The 22196-nt window shown below is 35.0% G+C and overlaps 3 protein-coding genes and 1 pseudogene across 7 annotated transcripts; all 4 read right to left on the minus strand.

The window, feature by feature from the left end:
• Positions 1–1519: 1519 nt before the first annotated feature.
• LOC142638356 (mini-chromosome maintenance complex-binding protein) lies at positions 1520–7130 on the minus strand. The gene is made up of 13 exons (XM_075812380.1): positions 6841–7130; positions 6479–6712; positions 6236–6367; positions 5657–5701; positions 5147–5266; positions 4860–5018; positions 4543–4617; positions 4292–4405; positions 3959–4161; positions 3700–3835; positions 2608–2835; positions 1870–1937; positions 1520–1774 (listed from the first exon to the last, which is right to left on the minus strand). Exons 1-13 carry the CDS (start codon positions 7015–7017, stop codon positions 1660–1662), a joined length of 1806 nt encoding a protein of 601 aa, XP_075668495.1. The 5' UTR covers positions 7018–7130; the 3' UTR covers positions 1520–1659.
• A 1788-nt stretch (positions 7131–8918) lies between these two features.
• Positions 8919–11121, minus strand: LOC142639985 (glucan endo-1,3-beta-glucosidase-like; annotated as a pseudogene).
• Positions 11122–11443: 322 nt separating this feature from the next.
• LOC142639094 (uncharacterized) lies at positions 11444–12852 on the minus strand. Its single transcript, XM_075813199.1, has 3 exons — positions 12384–12852; positions 12171–12234; positions 11444–11756 (listed from the first exon to the last, which is right to left on the minus strand). The coding sequence occupies exons 1-3, from the start codon at positions 12675–12677 to the stop codon at positions 11587–11589; spliced, it is 528 nt and encodes a 175-aa protein (XP_075669314.1). The 5' UTR covers positions 12678–12852; the 3' UTR covers positions 11444–11586.
• A 2308-nt stretch (positions 12853–15160) lies between these two features.
• LOC142639093 (potassium transporter 2) lies at positions 15161–21990 on the minus strand. 5 transcript variants are annotated; one of them, XM_075813198.1, is made up of 10 exons: positions 21785–21990; positions 20350–20436; positions 19911–20145; positions 19578–19823; positions 19426–19479; positions 18101–18361; positions 17647–17699; positions 17393–17510; positions 16807–17061; positions 15161–16410 (listed from the first exon to the last, which is right to left on the minus strand). In XM_075813198.1, the coding sequence occupies exons 2-10, from the start codon at positions 20386–20388 to the stop codon at positions 15299–15301; spliced, it is 2373 nt and encodes a 790-aa protein (XP_075669313.1). In that variant the 5' UTR covers positions 20389–20436; positions 21785–21990; the 3' UTR covers positions 15161–15298. The 5 variants fall into 5 exon arrangements, with proteins under 5 accessions (XP_075669313.1, XP_075669312.1, XP_075669309.1 ...); XM_075813197.1 differs by lacking the exon at positions 21785–21990 and adding an exon at positions 21119–21137; XM_075813194.1 differs by lacking the exon at positions 21785–21990 and adding an exon at positions 20842–20986.
• Positions 21991–22196: the final 206 nt, after the last annotated feature.

The raw sequence follows: 22196 nt of genomic DNA on the forward strand, positions 1-22196 counted from the left end.
TTCAAGCAATGGCTTATTCCTCAAATTATAACACGAATTAAAGTCATATAAGAACAAATCATGCAATGGTCTAGTTTTTTAATCAATTTCATATTTTATAAAATTATTTTAGTCTACCTCACAAATAGGTAGATTTCCGTGCATAGCACGAGTTAGCGATTAGTTTATACTATATATAAGAGGATTCCCCTCTTTCAACTGAACTTTTATGTGATTAAAAAATGCCTTCATTAATGAAGGATAACTTCATTTAGAAATAAGGTTATGAACGTCAAATTACAAATTTCATTTTGCATTCAAAAAGATAATTCCTAAAATTTAAGATTTTTTTTCTCTTCATTTTCAAAAAAGAAATTACAGTTACTACTTATCTCTAAAACTTATCATTTTTATTTGTTTGAAAAATAAAAAAAAAATTATAAATTATAATATATGCAAATTATTAACTTTTATTCAAAATAATAAAAGAGCCTCTAAACAGGCGTGTACCCAAAAAAATAAAAGTCTCTGAGTACGCACGTGAGTGCGTGCTCAAAGACTAGTATTTTTATAAAATTTTGAACTTTTTACAAAGGAAATAAATCCTTTTTATAGTAGGAAATTTTTTATTTTGTAGTGGGGCCTTAGGCCTAGGCCTAAGTTGCCCAAGCTTTAGGCCGGTCCTGCATAGACTCATCATTTTCTTTCCATCACTAGGGTTGTAGTAAAGTCACGGCAAAAGAAATTTTGATCAACAAATTTGGTTGGCTCACGAAAGCCAGCTCAATTCTTTCTAATCAATCATTCTAAATGTCTTTCTTAAGTCCTCAAAATTAGTTATACTAGACGCAATCTCATGTGATGTATGAGAAAATGTAATATAAATATTTTATAAAAATATAATATAAAATTTGTAGGTTAAATAGTGCATGTGTTATTTAAAAATATTTTCTATTTTTATAAGTTTTAGGTAATGGAATAAATATAAACGTAATTTAAGAAAAAATTTTAGATTACATAATTATCATATTATTTTATAGCAACTTTACATGAGTGTAATAACAATAACTGTTTACAGTATCACTAAAAAATATTTTAAGAAACATTTTATTATGTTTTTGATGTGAAACTAACCAATCATGTCACTCTGTAAATTTTTTTTATTGGTAAGTGATATTGTTTAAATGTTCTTTTAATTATTGTCCTAAAAAAAAAGATTCTTTTAACTATTAAAATTTTAAATGAAAATATAAAAAAGATGCATTTTAAAAAAAAAGCTTAAATGACTTCATGTACCAATAGATTTGGACAAAATAATTAAATTAACTCAATAAGTTATTTACTAATAAATTTTACAATTGAAATGGGACCAAATTGGATTGAATGAACTAATATAGACCGGTGTGGCTTAACAAGTGCATGTTATATAGATGCTTGGTTAACAATAACAAGTAATTATAACACGAATATCCTCTGAAAGAGCAATCTAGAGAGTTGTCAGTAGCCAAGAAGATCCTGCTGTTTTAAAGCAATGTTGATATTCATAAATAGCGGCATGCTACTATTAAATGGGGAATTACATTTTCATACATAAAACTTTCGACAAACTTAACCTGATCCACAGATCAGAGCTACAATTTACACCAGTTCAAACCATTATCAATAAGTAAGTCACGTGCATTATTTGAGCCTCTCTCTGCGTAGTCTCTCCAGTTCCTTTACCATCTGCCAGTGTTCCAATGACAGGCAGTTTTCACCAAAACTAACAGACATTAGCCGGCCCATTGTCAGCCATCTGTTACACGAGAAAGAATATTACCAATGTGCAACAAATTTGCAAATTTGAAACAAAACAATTTACAAACATCACAGAAGAAGTCAGCCTTTAACCTGTTAAAATCTTGGCTCCCTATGCTCCGATCAGATTGCCTTGCTTCAACCAAGTCATTTTCTACCACCTATAAAGTACCATCCAACAACATTAAGTTTCTAAATGTATATTTCAGCCATATACAGAAACAAAGGCAGAAATGAAACTTCAAATTCCAAAATGTATCTAATATAGAGTCCAAATCTTCTGTCTCATTTTTCCTGCTCCACTCTATATTCCACCAATAAAAACTTGCCAAGTGTTTACCTAATTAATTAAATACTATCATTATTGACTTATTAATGCTACCATTATTAATTAATAGTAGTATTTAATTAATTAGGTGAACACGTGGCAAGTTTTTATTGGGGGAGTATAGAGTGGGACAGAAGATTTGGACTCTCTAATATATCACTTTGTGGAAACTGTGGAAACAGGGAAGCGCAAACAGTGCTGTTAAACTTCTTTTTTTTTTTTTTTTGAGAAGAAAACAGTGCTGTAACACACTAGCATAGTTAGGCCGCATAAAATGACCAAAGAATAATTTAATGGAAGGTGCCTCCGGAAGATATTGTTTAAATCAGTTTTGTTACATTAGCATGAATGCTCCAAGATGTTCTAGGACCATAAAATGGAAAGGTCTTCGAATTATTTTCAAGACTGAATTCTTGAGCTAGAGCCCCTATCAATAAGTTGCATTACATTTCCAGTTCTGGAAGAAACTAGTTTATCAAAAATGACATTAAGCTAACTCATACCTTCTGCATTTCTGACTCGATAGAATGTAGCAGTGATTTAACAGTAGCCAAATACCATCTCCAAGCTTCTAGTGCTTCTGCAGCCACTACTTCAGAGGAATCCACTGAAGTAGGCTGGAATGGTATAACTATATCAGCTGGCAAGATGTTTGATTTCCCCTCAGAAATAATTAGTAACTGGACATCAGCTGCCATCTCCATTTTATAGTACTTAAAATCATATTCCACCTGCAAATAAATAGAGTTTTAGGGGTCCGTTTGGTATTGTTGTAGTAAGTAGAACTTCATTTATAGAGCATTAGCTGCAGAATTTTTGTAACAAAGAGTTTTGACAGCATTTGGCAAACAACAGTGATAAAGTACTTTAGAGTTGTTACTCCATTTGGTAAGCAAATTGATAAAATAAAATAAAAAAATAAAAAGAAGAAGAAGAAGAAGAGCTTTTTGATGTGAGAAATGACAAGAGAAGACATAATAAAAGCGTTTTATATTTTCATATTTTGGTCTAACTAATGGTCGATATTTATTTCATTAATAACAATGTCAATAGTATTAATATTAGCAGTAGTATTAGTAGTAGTATCACTCTCTCTCTCTCTCTCTCTTAAAATGAGTGGGAATTAATGTTAATTCATGAGTTCTATCAAAAGTTGGAACAGTGCACTAAAGAGGTTTCACAATAAAGCTCGGATTTCAACTTTAGCTTAAAGCTCTTTCTCAACTTTTAGATGGTTCTTAAAGCTCTTTAGCAAAATTGCCAAGCACATGGTAAATTTTGCGAGAGAGCTTAAAGTTCTTTAAGCACCTCCTCATTGCAAAGCTGGACAGACAGGTGCTTAAATATATCAAGTTCATATATTGCAAATCATGTCTATGAGCAACACCCATCCAGTAGCTCCATGAAGCAAAGGCACAGGTAGCATTTCTAGCAACATAATCTGACTTTAGCAGAAAAGGTAATGCAGATTTTGCCTACTATTGTGCACTAGGCAGTCCAGCACATCTCTCTCAATCCTCAATTCATATAGGCCAATATACAAGGAGTAGGAGATATATATGTAAACATGCATACATATACAAACGATGAAGTACCTTCTGCAGCTCCATCAGATTTTTTAACAACCTTGTATTATCCACTCCAACAGAGTTGAGGGTCCCTGCTTTCAATTGGGTCTCATCAATGATTAAGTGTGAACCCTCAGCTAGCTGCAGAACTCCAGTAATCAGCCTGGAGCATCAAATATGTGAAGTCAAGAAAACTCAATAAGAAAGAATTAATTTTATATTCAAGTCATTAATCAAAATCAAAATAAAAATCAATTCCTAGTGACAAAATGAAAAATCCCATTACCTGTTTGTCTCATAATCCTTTATTGGGGCGAGTGAGCTAGAGTTAAGATACTCCACTGTAAGGGGTATGCTATGTGTGACAGGTAGGAGGTCTTTGACAGCAAGGCTAAGTCGATGGCCAAACAGAGACACACTTTCTTTGCTAAAACCAGTGAGATTTAGTGAAAGCTTTCCCACAGCAAGATTTTCTACTCTAGTATGCACCTACTCAAGAAAAACTCACTAATGTCAACTCATAGGTACAAGAGATTTGGAGAAGCAACTTAATTAAGACCATAGAGATGAGATATGGACAACTGGAAAAACATCATTATCATGAAAGAAAACCACTTACCCTGGACAGAAGATGCAACAACATGAAATGAGCAGCAACACTATCATCACCCAGGACAGCTGTAAGATGCCTCAACAGAGTCTCCCTTATTTCTCTAACCACATGGGGCCTTGGCTGTGAGAACAAATGATTAATGGCAATTAAACAAAGTAAAGGAATTAAAAAAGGAGACCTTAAAGATCAGAAATTACTGCAGACGTCAAAAAAATTCATTGATAGGGAAAAGATGAAGCTAATGTGTATAAAATCACCTCCATAATAGGGGAACTATGAAGAAAGTCAGGAACTGTGAGCTTCCTGTGAATAAGACAATGGAGGCGTGGCACCTTCACCCAAAAACACAAAATAAAAAGAAACAATAAGGTTAGGATTTAAGAAATCAATGAACCACAAAACCAATTAGTAACCAGACTAATACATGACAAGTTGTTGACATTCACATTACTAATAATGAATCTAATGAGAATTTACAGAAACACGATTCAGCTATTACTTAGAGTATAGTTAGCTGCCATCAACAAATATAATGAAGAACCAAAAATAAATTGGAGTAGCAAGGAGTCTGTACCTTGTTAGGGGGTAAATGGACCAAGACATCTTCACTAAAACCATTAGATAACTCATCCTGGTCATCCTTGTCCATTGAAACCTCAGAATCAAATGTGAGGACTCCAATAAACTCAAAAACATCGTTCAGTTTCAAGTCAGACTCTGGAGAATCATATATCTGTATCATAAAATAGATTTAAAAAAATTATCAACATAAATTGTTCACGGAGAAACCAAAATAAGTTCAACACCATCAATATTGGTAAATAGTCTTAAATTAAATTAAGAAAATGACCAACCACTTACCTTAACAAGACAAGGAAGAGATTCACTGTCAATGCTGGGTACCATACTCATATGAGAGCAAATGCCTTCATTTATAGGCTCCTTAGTCTGAGAAGACATGGAAGGGTGTCCAATTTCTTTCTAGCATAGAAAAAGAAATTCTAATAAATAGAAGTATACATATCAATGGCAAACAATTGACTTGTTATATCAGATGCGCAAAAGTTAAAAGGAATCAGATAACAGAAACTACGGAATTTGTCACATCCCTATATCTTTCCAGGATAAATTGCAATTAACAAAGTGAGCCCTTTATGGCCCCTAAGATCAAGGCAGTCCATGACACCTTTCCTTTTAACCAAACAACCCAGAATTTTCATGGTTCACAACATATGTGAATTAAGGTTACGCATACCAGGTGTTAATAACATTAATTAACTATAGGAATCAAAATATCAGCAGATTCTTATCCAACCAATGGAAAGAAAGAAAACCAAAAAAAGAAAACAATTGATAATCATCTCTACTTACCATCTTTTTGGTACTAGGGGAACCTTGAAATCCCTCATCTGAGACCTGACATTGAACATGTTATGTCAGTTAGATAAATCAAGGACATAAAAAATCACATTTTTAAAGCAACAGGAAGTCGAGTACTTGAAAACCCAAGAAACCATCCAATATCCAAAGAAAAGCCCAAATAAAAAGTGAGTACGATTAGTGTATAATTCTATCACATTAACCCCATAGAACTTTGCAAACTAAAACATTGATGTATAACTACTTTGGAGCCAACCCAAAATAGGAACGCAATACGCCCCCAAAGTAATGAAATGGGAAGCACATTGCAGTTAGTAGTTACACTTTCAAACTTAAATCAAGTCCTTATTTCCACAACAGCTGACATTACCTATTGTGATTAGTACATACTATATTAGTGGTTTCAGCGTGTGTGAAAGTAACAGTGCTCCAATCACAACATGTCGCCTTAGAAAGTTGTGAAAATTTCTGTCTTTAGCATTCGTTCTTGATGCTTAATTACATAATCATTCTTGAGCAGCTACTTAAAATGAATAAAAAAATAAATACAATTGCAGGGATGGAACTTACAAGCATATCCATGTGATCAACGGATTCATCATCCATTCTCCGACGCTTCTCTCTCTGTTGGGATGAGCAATCCACACATCGATTCACCAACGATTCAGACGATGGTTCCGTCCAAGAATTCCGCCCCGGAACCTTAAGACAACCATTTTATAAAAAAAAAAACACATCAAACCAAAAGAAAACTTAATTAAAAACAAAAGACGCTAGGTGGGCATGTTTTATATATATGAGAAGAGAACTCACAGGAACACAATAAAGTAAACGGCGTTCCCAAACTCGCATATGAGAGGAAGAAGTAGAAGCCATAGGCATAGGGAAGTGAGAAACATCCATAAACTTGTTGGTTCTCCAAACATCACCATCCTTAAAAGCACCAACGTAAAATTCATTACCCAACATGTCTTGTATCATTCCTCGGAACCGAACCAATGTATTGGGCTGAACCCATTTGACAGTTTCACCATTCAGAATCGGAACCTATTCAAATTAATTTACCACACGCACACAAGAAGTTAAAGACGTTAAAATATTGAACGAAAGGTGTTTGTGTTATTGTAAATTTTAAAAACCTTAAACAAAGTAATGTAAAAAAAAAAAAAATGTACCTGAGAAAGGTGGGTTTGGTCGAAGAGGAATTGGCGGAAGAGATGGAGTGCGCCCCAGTCCTTGCCGTCCAGTGAAGCTGGATCGAAATCCAATCCTGATGAGGCTACCGCTTTCTCGAATGTTGATCGGACGGCTCCCTGAGGATTTGCTAGCAGATCGTACGCTAATCCCACCATTTTTTTCTGATTCTGATTTCTCTCTTTCTTTCACTGTGTCTCTGTCGATTCCGGTGGCGCCAAAACTAAGAAGGTGGTTAAATAGGGTTAGGTTTTCCCGCCAAAACTTGGGATTGGGTTGGGTGCATTCCCGCCAGCCATATCATATACCGTAGTCATGGATTGGGTTGTGGCTGGACTTTAGCTTAGGAGTAGGACTCACAAATCACATGGGCTTCTGAAGCTACCAGCCCAATTAAATCATAAATCTAAGCTCATATCATTTTTTTTTTTTTTTTTTTGATTTTATTCATCAACAATCTTTTGTCAATACGACGGTCTTTTGAAATTTTTTTTTTTAATCTATAATTTTATATTGACTTTTTTTTGGATAACCAATTCTATATTGGCTAATATCGAATCAACTGAAAATTTTTATATTCTTGTACCAAAGTGATTACGAATTGATACTATGCCTTAACGTTAGTTTTTCAAATAAAAATTTTTGGTTTCGCTTGGAGCAGTAAAATGCATTTACGTTACACTGACTTGGCTTGTCCTGTTGTTGACCAACATGGGTTTATTTTGCCCTAATGGTCCGTTTAGATTGAGGGGAAATTATAGGAAGTAGAGTAAAGTAGAGTAAATTTGGTTCAAAATTAACTTAATTTTAGCCAACTCTATTTTATTCCACTCCACTCTCCCTGCTTCTCCCCTCCGTCCAAACGGGCCCTAAAAGAATTGCAAGGCTAAGATGGGACACCCATAATCTGCCATGCTCAATTGCTATCCTTAACCATTCATTCTTGGGCTCAGATGGGACACCCATAATTATTTAAGCAATTTGCTAATTATTTTTTAATTGAAATTTAAATCCTAAAGAACATCATTGGAGTAACTATGGGCCCTTAATCCTTTTGAACAATGTCATGTTGGAGTGGGTTGTGTTTCAAACACTTAGCATTGTGTTTTGTGTCCCACATTAGTTAGGAGTGAACCATATTATGAGTTTATAAGCTTTTACATATATAAAGTGATAACTTGAAAATAATAGATTAGGTGTCAGGCTTGGGCTTGGGCTTGGGTTTGGGTTTGGCTTTGTTCCTATCTTTCTTAGCTTTATCTTTTTTCCCTCTATTTCTCTCTAGCCCAATTTCTGTTCAACCCTTTGGGGGCATTTATTGAATGCACAGTAAAAACCTTGTTCCACTTTTTTCTCTTCAGTATTTCCGAACTACTCCTCTCTTCTTTTGCTCTGCTCTAATTTTTCTACTCATCTCCCCAAAAATTTTAGGTTCTAATTTTTGGTTTAATCAAAGACAAATAAGGTTGTTTTTTATTCTTCTTGTTTGGGTATGCGTCCAACTTGAAGAAATTATTATAGTCTAATCTTGGAGGTTGTTCAGTTAAGAAAGTCATTCGCACTATGTTTTACTTTGGGTAAGACGAATCAAGCTTTAAGAACAATGCTATTTGTGTGATTTTATAGTTTGTGAAATCTTTCTAACTCTATCTATTTATTTTTTTTCATTACTAATTTTTTGGGGTTTATATTGTTAAATCAAAATTTGTTTTTCATAGTTTTATTTTCCAACTTGACCCACTAGGGGTATTTGACTCTATACTCCATTCAACAGCTTTGGTTTTTTATTAAGAGGGGGGGGGGGGGGGGGGTTGTTTTTGGCAAAGCGTTGTTGGTGGAATATTGAGTGGAGCTCCCATTTTGGGACATTAGATTTTTATCCAAAACCTATTAGACAAAATAAAGCAGAGACCTCCTAATTTGGCTAACTCTGTATTTGAAAATGGTAATTAGGTCTCTCTCTTGTCATAGTTATGGTGGCAGTAGTACACTCGTTTTCAATGGAATACCTTACAACAAAACAAGTTTGAAATCTCAATGACAGGCTCCAAACGCATTCTTACATGAAATTAATAAGGTAAACTAGTGACTTGTTGGGATAAAACAACCCCCAGTGTCTCTCCACTGCAGCACCACCCTTTAAGTCCTCATTAACATAGCAAATATCTATGTTTCGATTGGATTTCCAGGCCGTTTTGGAGTTCCACCATTTGACAGCACGTGCTCTATAAGTTTTGTATTGTACACTTGCGCATTATGAATGCTTGCCACTCCTGCATTGCCGTCTGAGGGCCACCCTGACTCCGACACCACCACGGGAACTTGGGGTGCTCCAGCTTTCTCTAGTGAAGCATGCAGTGCATCAACTATGGCATCAAACAGGTTAATATAACTTAAATTACCATCCCTTCCAACCACACTTGTGGAAGTGAACAATGCATAAGCTAGTGAAATGTTTATAGGATCCCCAATGTAGCTAAAATAAGGGTACACATTTGCTAAGAGTGGTGCACCAATGCTGTTCAAGTAGCGTGCAATAGGTATCATAAAATTCATGGTGTTCATGGCAAAAGTCCCTGCTGAAGGTGGATAAGAGACACCCATCACCGATGTTTCAACTGAAGTAGAAACCTTGATATGGTGCCAAAGCCCTCCAATGCTTAATGCGTTGTGCAAGTTTTGTATTGCTGGGAGGACATATTGGGCATAGTCTCCAGGGATAACTTCATTTCCAACAGCTATATATCGAAAGTGGACATCAGGCCAAAAAGACCTGATGTTCTTTTGGACCCAATCTTGTGCTGCACTATAGGAATTTGCAAGCCTTTGAATATTCTGATCTGCCACTCCAACCAGGACTTCAATGCCAGACCCTCGAAGTGCTTGTAATACTGATGGGTTTGGATCGTAGTCTCATTCGTCCAATATTATATGATTTGTACATGGCAACTACTTCCCTTGGTGATGGTAAGTTGTCACCAATCAATCCATTGCATACTCCAATAGAAGAACGACCTTAATTGGGACAATAATTAAAAATCAATTTAGCACTTACTACTTAACACTTTAGGTATCCCATTTAGCTTTGGGTTCAACCACCTGTTCATTTCATTGGGAAAGTGTGTGGAGTCTTCACCTAGTCCATATAATAATTCTCTTTTAAAAATACTAAAATTATTATCAATTTCACTAAAAAAAATTTATAAATTGAAGTGATAATGAACCTGTGCTATATCGATAATATAATAAATTTAATTTTCTACCTTCTCTTATTTGAATTATAAGATTAATGTAGTATAATTTATAATATCTCTAATATTGCTTGTTACATTTATGTCTTTATTGCTTGTCCATTGTTATTTGTCTTTTCAAAAGTGATTTTTGTGTTCTTTGGCAATTTTGTCAGGGTTTGCCTTTCCTATTGTGTGGCGCCTGTATAATCCTAACTTTAGCGTAAGCTTTCAACATTGAAAGTTGAAACTCTCGGATACTAATATAAAAACTTGTGAGAAATGAGCTTTGACAACTCAATACATGAATGAAACAAAAGAAAATGAGCATTGGTCAAATACAATTTCACATTGGTCACATTTTAGATTATAAATATACTAGTATTTAGAAGGTAGTGAGTATATAGTACAACTAAAATACATACATTGAATAAGAGTTTATCAGAACTCACTTGCTAAGTTTGGTCCGACTGCTAAAAGAATGAAGAAGCCAAGACGTAGCAGATGGCCATTATTGAAGGATTGTCGTATGACTTTGAAGCATTATACTTTTTTTTTTTTTTTTTTGAGGAAGTTGAAGCATTATACTTAATCTGCAACAATAGCTTAATTAAACCTTATATATATATATATATATATATATGGACAAAGCCATATATATAACCGGGCAGGTTTAAAGCTTGTGCAGCTGAAATTATTGAAGTCTTGGAAGTAGTTGGCAATGCAATTTGTGTGCTCTTGATCTGGTTCCATCCTTTTCTAAATACTAGTGGTTGACCCGTGCTTTGGACAAATTTTTTTATTTGTAAATGTGTGAATATTAGTCTTTAGACAATTATAGTGTTTTTTTCTTTACCTAAATTTTATAAGAAATATTATTATATTATTATAGGGTTGAATTTGTTTGCTTAATAGAAGTTCACATTTGAAAATTAAATAACTGCTTAGCTGACGTTCTCCTTCTTTGGCAAGTCTACCTTCGATTAAATGTTATTTTTTTCATTGTTATTTACCCAAATAGTCAGTGGACATTTTTAAAAACATAAATAATGTATGTTTATGCAATTTATATGTAAACTATCAAATATATTTCATAGAAAAGAGGAAAGAGAATAAAAATTAACAACTCAATTACAATTTTGAATTCAATCTAAAATATGTAGGTGGTATTAAACTATAGTTTCCATCACAATTAATTAACAACACATATTTTTGTGTAAATGAAATGCAATTGCTTTTATGAGCGTGCTCGATCAATGTTCTCTAGAGTTCAAACATTTGGTTATTGATGAAATTAAGCATCAGATGGAAGGGCCACAACACAAGAACTAAAGAACCAAGGGTGCTCATAAGATGAACAAAATTCTGATTTGAACTGTCTATATATATAGAGTTTCTAGGGTATACAATGGAAAGGCAATTCCAATTCTCTCCTACCATGCATGTTAAATGAAGTACAATCACTAGAAAAGAAAATTTTTAGCCCAACCATCATCTTTATCTTGAGAAAAGTCTGGTAAAGAAGTTTCCTGATTTTGACCTCTCCAAACATGCTACATGAACATATCTTCCAAGCCTGTCCACTTGCCTTGCCTCGCCCTTTGTATCTTTCTTGCAAACCTTGCACGTTTTGTCAACCCAACCATCTTCAACATATTGCCCATCCACTAGAATCAAATAGGAAGGATAAAGATTATTGAAGATTATGAAAATTAACAGTGTGAGAAAGATTTATCATGGTTTTAACATATAAGGTAGGCCTTCATTAGTTACTGCCAGTAATTTAACTTTAGGTTGGTACTAGAATACTGGTATTAAAGTAACCAATATATGGGCTTATTTTTGGGAATCACAGGACCAAACTCATAATAAAAAATAATAAAAAATAAAAACCTTTAAAAGAGACAGTCAAACTCAAATATAAAGTGGTAAATACTAAATAAATTTTGATTTAGGAATTATGCAAAGTAAGAAGAATTGACTTCATTGGAGGCAGATATTAAGCAAAGAATTAGTCACACCAATTGATGAGTCCAAAATCAGTACATTGCTAAGCAAAATTGTAAAGTTGTGGTTCATACCCTCAATATAGGACTTGAAAAAATCCTTGTATGTCCCTCCAATTTTCCTTCTTAGAGCCCCATACTGCATAAATTGAAAGACCCAGTTAGATCATGTTGGTTGCATGCACACATAGCAAGTAACATGCAAAATCAAAATACACAAGTGCTAATTACACACAGACACAATGACACAAAATATATCACAAATGATGAGTTTTAAGCCAAAATCACCTGTTCCCTATTCATTCTCCCTCCAGACCTGGTGAACTCTCTGGCCTCGTCCAGAAGCTGAGCATCCTCAGCAGATCTAACTTGAGAAAAATCGAGAGCTTCTGTTATATTACCAAACAAAGATTGGTTGCTCTCCTTGGGTTCTTCCTTCTGATCATCCTTCTCTGATTTAGCTGAAACTGTGAACTTAAAGCTCTTGTTGAACCTGACCCTGTGGTTAGACAAGCTTTGTGCTACTCCAAAATTTGAAGGGAGATTGCCATGTGGTGTCAAGGGAAGAGTTCTCAGTCCCATGTTTATGTTTACTTCCCTTAGCAGAAGCTGCTGTACTATGTTCTCTACGCAGTTATGATACCTGTTCCTTAAATGTTGGTATAGGGATAATTACGTCTTGCTTGTTTGGACCATTAAATTACAGCCACGAAGTGTTCAATATAGCATGGTCGCCACTCAGCAAATCTGGTGGCTAGTACAAGACTACGTGGAGCTCTACCAGACTATTATAGTTTGAGAGGAGCATTTGGTTTTGCCCTTGGGTCAGTCTCTGATTGATTACAGAAATATCTTTGATAGAATTCTAGTGCTTTAGGTAAATTCTTTTGATTCTATCTTAAGTTATTAGACTAAAAGTCATGTGGCTATAATGACCAATCCAGAATATAATATATATATATATATATATATAACCTTCCTTAATATATCTTATTAGCACAATCAAGTGATTGAATCAAAGTAATTGTGACTCAATTTTGTCCTAAATTTATACTGTATTATTGTCTTCCTTTCATTTATTTTAGTTTGTTATTAAAAAGAATTAAAAATAAGGGGAGAGGACGAATTGGTTCCTCTTCAATTCAGTTTATGGAACTTTTTGGTGTTTAGTACTATTAATCGTAGGTTAATCGGGTTGATTACAAAAATAAAGACACTTTTTCCAGAAAATGTTTTACACTTTTATTTGCGAAATTTTTATTTTCTTTCTCACTATGATTTATGTGTAGAATCATTTTGGGGAAGTTTCATTTATTTTTCTTAAAACCCAAATCCTAAAGGGCCTTTTTACATTTTACCCAATATAAAAGGTGAAATTCAGTTTAAACCATAAAACAAGTTTATAAATAATAGAAGAGTGTTTGACTATACACCCAAACAAAACCATTTAAGAAAAAAAACAAAAAAATTCTAGAAACAAACATTCCCTTCTAGGACCTTAGACGCCATATTTTCACTAGATATCTCAAACTCCTAACTCATAATGTTTCTCAAATTTCTGATCTCATTGAAATCCTTTCGATTTGACTACTTGATGTAATCAAAAGAAAAGCTTTTTGATGGTCTTTAATGTGTAGCTTTCAGTTTTGACAACAATGAATGTTGTTTTGTTGGGCCAGCATTTCACTTTTAATTCAAGCAAGACTAACATAAAATTCGGTCCAGTTCTCTAGGAGCTTCAAAGGCTTGGTTTGGATTGCAGGGTTCAGCGTTTTTTAACCTTTTTTTTTTTTTTTTTTTCACGCACGGATTTCAACCTAGGACAAGAATACTGTTCATCTACTGTATAGTACTGTTTATATACTGTTTTACACGATTTATTTACTGTTTATAGACGGTGCGTTTACTGTTTATATACTTTTCAGTCACTTCTTTATTAAAAATAAGTCTTACGGTACTATTTACACATTTAAAAATTATTTTGCTATAATATTTAAAAAGTGTCTAGGAGTGTTTATTTTTTTATTTTTTTAATGAATTGGAGGGTGTTTACTTGAGTTTTAAGTTAGTCTATGACTTTTATTATTTAATGTTGAAATTAGGACTCCAAAGGGTCCAAAGCTTAGAAGAATGATCAAAATTTATAAGTATAAAATCTATATAATATGATCCATCACACTCAAAAGGAAATATTTTGACTAGTGGAAAATTGAATACTTCGGTTTATCTAAGACGTGAATGCCTAGAGTTCTTCTTCTAAATACGTAATTATCTTATAACTCTCACATGATGTAAACCTCTGCACATGACAAAAACATGATAGAGCACTAGGTTCTGAAGCAAAAGTTGGCAAAACTAGTCCAATATGAGTTGTAAACAAAAGCAGCAAAACTAGTGTAACTCTCTTATATGCAAGGAAAAATAAATGATCAACTTGTCCACCCCCACCCCCTCACTTAGCCACCCCTCCATCGCCCCCACTAACGTCTCCAATCTCTGGTCACCAACCATTATTGCCACCACCAATCGCCACTCACAATTTTTTTAATCTAATTTATAAAAAAAAAATTATATATATGCCTGAGAGATGAAAAAATGTGAGAAAGTAGTAAAAAATATGTTTTCATAACATTTTTAAGAACGCCATCAAATACTTGAACTTTTTTGAACTTTTTTTTTGTGACGATTATAATATTTTCCGTCAAACCGCTGGGTTCTACATGAACTACCTTTAAGTTCGTTTGGAATAGCCTAAATTCATTGGTTTATTTCACTTAGAATATATATTGGATAAAACTACCACCATAACTAGGACAAAAAAGAAGGTAAATATTTAAGAAATTTTTACATAAATTGGCTTTAAAAAGGATGCCCTCTACATTCCATAGCCAAAAGCAATCTGGAGTTGGAAATCTTATTTACAAGAATTTCTAGTCAGCCTTTCATAGAATTTTTAAAATTTTATAGTAGCAATTTCATTTTTCCCTAGAGTTCAATGACTGCGATGGCAATTGAATCATCTATGAACCAGACTAACCACCCCCCCCCTCTTTCCCTTCGCTTAATTTCTATGAAGGTAGAGTTAATATTTCTAAAATCCTCATTAATCCGCACAATCACTGTATCACCTTACATTCACACCTCTTCCAGGTTTATCTGTATGTGACATTAGCAAACAAAAGAAAGCTAGCTACATATGAGGCCTACACTACATAAACCATGCCAACCTCAAGAAGAGACACTGTTGGCACCTTGAGTGCCACATCTGGCCCTCTGCAATTCCTCCTCAAGAAATTATATCCAAAGTCAATGGCCAGTCTCTTGAAGAGAGAAGAACCTTGCTTTGCTCGAACATGGGAATGCCCCAGTATGAATGCAGTGCCTGCTTGTTGAGCTGCATAGAGATATGCAAGCTCTTCTTGCAATTGTGCATCCACTTCAGTTTGTGCATTGATTTCAGACTCGTCGTCAATGGCAAACCTCACTCTTTTACCTACTGGTTCCAACTCAATAACATCTCTAACACTTTCTACGGTTGGGAACTCAATGGACACACTTTCTGGCTGCACATTCTCCTCAATCTCATAAGCTGGTGGCCCAGAGAATGCCACAGTTCCAATCACAGCTAATTTACTCTCACTGGATGATTCATTTGATCTTGATGCATCATCCTCATTGCAAGAATTAGTCCAATTTGTTCGGTGCCAATCATAGCGAATAAAATCAGCTAGTCTCTCAACTAGCTCAGTTTCAAAGGAATGGACATCCTGATGAACATCACGATATCCATACCGGACAATACACCTATAGGACCTATGAGCCGTAGGACCAACACGGCCAACAAGATACCGCTCAGCAGGGGGCACATGTGGGACAGGAACTGATTTTACACACACAAAGATGAGTATACGGTGGAAGGCAGGGAGGTTAGTCACAAAGCGTGAGAAGTTAGCTGGAATACCAGAGGTGAGATCACTGAATACTAGACCAATTCCCGGAACCCGAGCAATTCCTAAGCTTGGTCCTAAGGCTAAAAGCCACTCTAATGAAACCTTGTTGTGAAGGTCATATTCGTATTTCTTGATGGTTGCATAGTGCCAAACAAACATGACAGTCATGAGGATCAGGGCTAGAAGGATGGGAAGCCAGGCACCCTCTTTGAACTTGGTGAGTGAAGCTGAGAAGTAGAGTAATTCAATAGAGCCAAAGAAGAGCAGGAAGGTGATAGCTATAATAGGGGGCTTTTGCCAACAAATGATGATAACCAAGGATGTGAGGCATGTAGTCACTAACATCACAGTCATCACTGCTAACCCTGCAACAAACAAGAAAAAAAAAATTGTCACTCTTATAATTGGAAGTAATTTAAATTAACCCATCCCTTCCTTTTAACCCAAAAACACTACAAACATCTTCTCAATAACTATATATCATCCGAGTAAATGAAAAGCTAATTGATCTTTTGCACAAGGTTGAAGACTAAAGTGATGAATTTGAAAGTCATAAATGTGATAAAATGGTTTCCCCAGAAGATCTCAGCAGAAGTTGTCAATGATCCTTATAAAGAAGATGACCTTTCAACAATTCTCTCTGATGGTTCTGAGGGTTTTCATGATTTAGTTCAGGCTTAAGCTTAGGTAGAAATTTATAGAATTTGATGATAAGTTTTCTGTTATGATCCTGGCAAAAAAGATATAAAAGCATAACTTACCAGATGCATTCCCCATGTGTTTTGTGTCTCTGAATCCTATGGTCACAGCAATGCAGAGGATCATGAGCATCCAGTTGATCTCAGGGATATAAATTTGGCCATGTATCTTGTCAGAGGTGTGAATGACCTTGACTCTTGGGAAGCAACCAAGTGATTGGCTTTGGTTTATGATAGAGAATGTTCCACTTATGATTGCCTGGCTTCCAACAACAGAAGCAAGAATGGCAACTACAAGCACTGGCCACCTCACAGGTGCTGCACCCAAAAACTTTAAACCATTAAGCCTTCCATAATAAGTAAAAATCCTAGCCAAGTACATGATTTTGGGTTGTTCATAAATAACATAAAATGGACTTGTATGCAGGTTTAATTGCCTATCCCATTACATGTGTTAACATACAGGCCCAACGGGCTTTAGGCCTATTGTGCTTTACTAACTTGTATTGCACTCCTATTGCTTGTACAGTACCCATAGCTTTGCCTATATAAAGGCAGTCCCTTGTACAATATTTTACGCAATTCAATACCATAGACTTTCAATTTTTAACACCATGCATAATAAAATGCATGAATGATTGAGGTATACCTGGAACTGAGACATAAAAACTGATCACGTGGCTGGAGTGGTGATGGTGTGACAAGTAAGCAGCTTGACCCATATAAGCCAGTATAAGTGCTGGATAAACCAGAAAGGTAAAAGCAATCTGCAATAAGAAGAGTAGTTAAACTCCACTCATTCATAGGCAAGTCAGACATTTCCATGGGTGGACACTGGACAACACTACTAAAACCAAAGCTTGAAAGGATAAGTTTTTCACCAAAAAAAGAAGTCAGAGCTACCTGAATTGCAGTGTATGAGAAATGGCCAAGATCAGCAAACATTGCCTCTGACCCTGCATAATGTCATGTATACTTCTAGCTTAGCTACACATGGTAAATTAGATTGCACCTCAAGTTGGAACCAGTTTTTATAAATAACAAACAAATTAGTTACACCTGAGAATTTCTACCTTAAACATCACTGAGGTTTCAGACAAAAATATATCTACACCTAAAATTGCTTATATTTTGCCAGGGAAGAGAAGGGAAGTTTTTAGTGTTACTTGGCATGTTTCTCTGTTGAGTGTTGACATGTCAATTTCAGATTTTTAGGCTTTCAGAGGCTGATAGTTGGAGGCCTTAACAGAGTTCATACCATAGCCATCATCTAGAACTCATAAAATATGCAAGGGGGGATGGGGGGAAGCACTAGAAGACATGTGAATTTACCATGTGTTTGTGTTTTCAAATTTACCTGTGATGCACAACAATGTTCCACCCAAAGACATCCATCCACTTATCCTTGTCTTCTTCAAGAATATGAACATGTAATATGGGGAAAGAGCTTTGTAGACATGCGGATTCCAGTGAATTATATTGTATAAGCCAAGGGCACTGATGCATAGTAGCCATGTCAACACAATTGGTGCAAAGAAAAACCCAACACGATGTGTGCCGTAGTGTTGAAGCGCAAATAGACACAATAGTATGAAGCAAGTAATTGGAACCACTGCATCTGCAAATGGCAGCAAAGTATAAATGTACAAGATAAAATAGATCATGTAAAACACACAATTTACTTACTGTTACAATTTAACATAGTAAAATCTAATGCCATATAAACCAAAACAGTATCTCAGTCACCACAATCATATTATACTTTGGGACATCCAAGGTATGAAATGAAAAATATAAAACATACTGAATAGGGGAGAATGAATGATGGTTTATAAGTGCCTTTGTTATCCCTGGAGTTATAGTACTCATACTAGAGTGAGTTTAGGACTTACGCTTATGGGCCTCATCCTCTTCAATACACAAGACTACCACTTTTGCAGGCTTTGGGAGAGATAATTGGTAGATTACAAGTAGGATTCAACGAGACAAAACACTGCTAGGGCAGAGGGCACTTACCATTGCATCAAGATCCAACCAATATATTGCTTAATGCACTTACATACCTAAAAAGAAATTATTCAAACAATAACATTTTTTTCTCACTTAGTGCAGAAAACAAACCCGAATTCCACATAAAATATTCCCTTTTATTCTCAGATACAAACATCAGCATGTTATGGGCATACTTATAACAAACATTTTATCCTCTTTTGATTTGAACAGCATTATATTGTAAATTATATCCATAGATAACCACTTTACATTTTTCAAGTCTCAAACCTTTGTCAATCTCATTGTGGAGTAGTTTATCCATATCTCCTTCTATAGAAAAATAAAAGTAGGTAGGACCATTAGAGGGGCAGGACATGATCATTTTACACAAATTAAGCAATTTGGACGGCCCTCCACCTCAGGCCAAATAGCTATTGTTCACTAGGTCAAAATGACGAAGTGGAACCCTATATCCAATTATCACTTTCAAAGATCAAAAACAGAAGGCTACTGATTGATTAAATAATATTATCTCAACCAAAAAAAATTGCAGACACGAGTATAATCAAATACAAAGTAATAATGCTATAAAACTATAAAAGCAGATTCTCATATAACACCCTGAAGGATTAAATATGATTGAAACAAGCAGAATTAGATATGCAAGAGAGTACAGGCTCATAAGCTTACACTGGTGGTGTTCCTTGGACATGGATAACTCAAGGCCAGAAACCGCAGAGAAAACTACATCAAATTGAAATTAGATAGTCAGCAAACCCCCCAAAAAAAAAAAAAAAACTATAATTAAATATTATCAGCACATTTATAACCAGAAAGTCTACCTGAAATGGCTGGAGTGAGCACTCCATCTCCAATTACCATACAAGTCCCAAGAAGAACCAAAATTAGCAAAGCAGTGTGCAACCATCTGTACTTCTCAAGCACAAATTTCACCCTTGAACTGTTTTTCTTCTCTGGAGGCTGTTCCAGTTTATATGTAGAGAGTGCTTCATCTGCAACCTGTCTATTGGGTAGAAGGCTCACTCTGGCGTGCCTACATATCAATGAATAAAGGGCAAAAGTACCACCTGCAAAATTATTGTTCATGCATAAGTTACAAGTGACAACCTAAAGACTGGATGATATAGACATGGCTCATTTGTTATTGTACTTACCCTCTCCATTGTCATCAGCTCGAAGTACTATAAAGACATACTTGAATAGAGGGATTAGAGTAAGAGTCCAAAAAACAAAAGAAAGAACACCAAAAATCTCTTCATTGGAATCTGAATGCTGAATATCTTCTGCAAATGTGCTTTTGTAGACATATAAAGGGGAAATGCTCAGGTCCCCATATACTACACCAAGGCTTTGGTAGGATAAGAGGAGGACTGTCTTCCAAGATTCCTTCTGAAATGCATTAAGCCACCAACATTGCATGAATTCAGTCAATTAAAGTAGTATATTATATAGCTACTGACTGTTTTTATGAACAAAAATTTCTACCAATAATTTTTGCCAAACTCTATTTGCCCCAGAAGAAGAAGAGAGGAACAAAGCCAGGGCAAAAAGGAGACACAAATTACACCAATACAAGCAACAAACTGCACAAACCTTTGGAGTTTTCCAACACTTGCTATAATCAAGATCCATTTTTTGTCACCCCTCAAGTTATGATGTTGAGCAAAGTCACCTGCAGATCTGCACTTAAAAAAAAGAAGCTGAAGTGGCACTCTCAAATAGAATCAACTTTTTTCTAGAAAACAAAATAGAGGAATTTCAAGATGACCATTCCAATGACACTCATCAAGCTCTCTACATTTAATGGGCAAAACGAAGATAGAATGACACATTCACCCACTTTTCAATGAACCCACTTCTTATCACACACGAGTCTTTATCATAGAAAATAGAGCACAATATTCACCATTCACTAGAACCCAGGAAAAACAGCAAGATAACTCAAGGACTTAACTTACCCCTACAACTAGTGGTGAAATTGTAAATTTTCAAATGATTGAAGCTCAACCACACTGAATTATTTAGAAAACATAAATGTAGAAGGGCCCTCATTAATTTGCCCGGCAGTTTTGTTTTTTATTTTACCTATTTTTTGTCGCCTTATCACCTCTTTTTGGTTGATGAAAAGGGAAAGTAACGAAGTACCTAATCCCTCACCTTCATCGAGACGACTAGTCCAGCACGAAAGTTTGAAACTTGTCCAAAGTTTTAACTCATATAAAGGACAAAGATGCTAAAAAAACAGGAAAACTCTAATGAACAGTTTTATATGCATATTAATAAAGTTCCCTCTTAACCAAAAAATATATATAAAAATAAAGGTTTTATATGCATATAAACAGAAGAGTTTCAGTTCTCACACGGAAAATAAACCGAACGGTTCTGAGTTAATTGATGACAATGAAAAGGCACATTCACGTGATTCAACGACAGTTACATGAGCAAAACAATCACACCAACTACAACTCTACTAGTGCGCCCCCCCCCCCCCCCCCCCCAAAAATAAAGCTGGTTTCGATGACCGTTTATCTTTTATCATACCCACCCTCTCTCTCACGCACACACACATGAACAAGTTTACAACTTTTCCTAATTTAATAGTTTTATTAGGCAGCATTCTGTGGATGAAAGATGATACATCACTTTCCACATACCCACCAAACTTCATTCTCTTTCCTCTAAAGCTTCTTGGGTGGAAAAAAAAAAAAAAAATCAAATCAAATTTTGGCAACTGGGGTAAAATGAGATTCAAGTAACTTAAAGAAGTGGTTAAAGCCTTAAAGGTGGGGAAAAAAACAGCTTCATGAAACGCGCTAAAGTCTAAAAGAGAGCAAAATCATATGTTTCTTTGAAAACTTACCAAAGTTTATTTTGTCTGAAATGGTGTGAATGAAGAATAAGATTTGGTCCATAAAAAAGAAAAAAAAAAAGATTAGGTCCATAAAAACTAAAAAAAAAAGTAGGACTATCTTACAGACAAAACCATGTGAATCACAAAAGGCCATGAGAGCTGAACATGTTGCCATACCAAAATGTAGTGAGCACCAGAGCCCTTTTATCACAACATATGCATTAAAATCTCTCTAAGCTTATTAAGCCCTGCCCCTTCCACTGCCTCTGCCAGTGGCCTACCCTTTCTGACCCACTTTGTCCTTTTTAGCTTTTCGGCTCCACTCCATTATCATCTCTTTTCATCATGTCGATCAGAGCTAGATGATAGTGGAGTGACGTTCAATTTTTCACATTTATCTGGAAGAATCCCAATCACGTTATTATAGCAAACTCTATAGTAGTATAGCCCTTGTATTAATTTAGTTATAAGAACAATATTTGTATTTTTTAAAAATACATATAGATAAAAAAGTGTGTGAAAATCATATAATGTTATTTAAATATTAAAAATTGTTGTTCAAAACACCCTACCAACATACCCTATTCCT

Source organism: Castanea sativa, chromosome 6, assembly GCF_040712315.1.
Source record: "Castanea sativa cultivar Marrone di Chiusa Pesio chromosome 6, ASM4071231v1".
Classification (NCBI taxonomy): Eukaryota; Viridiplantae; Streptophyta; class Magnoliopsida; order Fagales; family Fagaceae; genus Castanea; species Castanea sativa.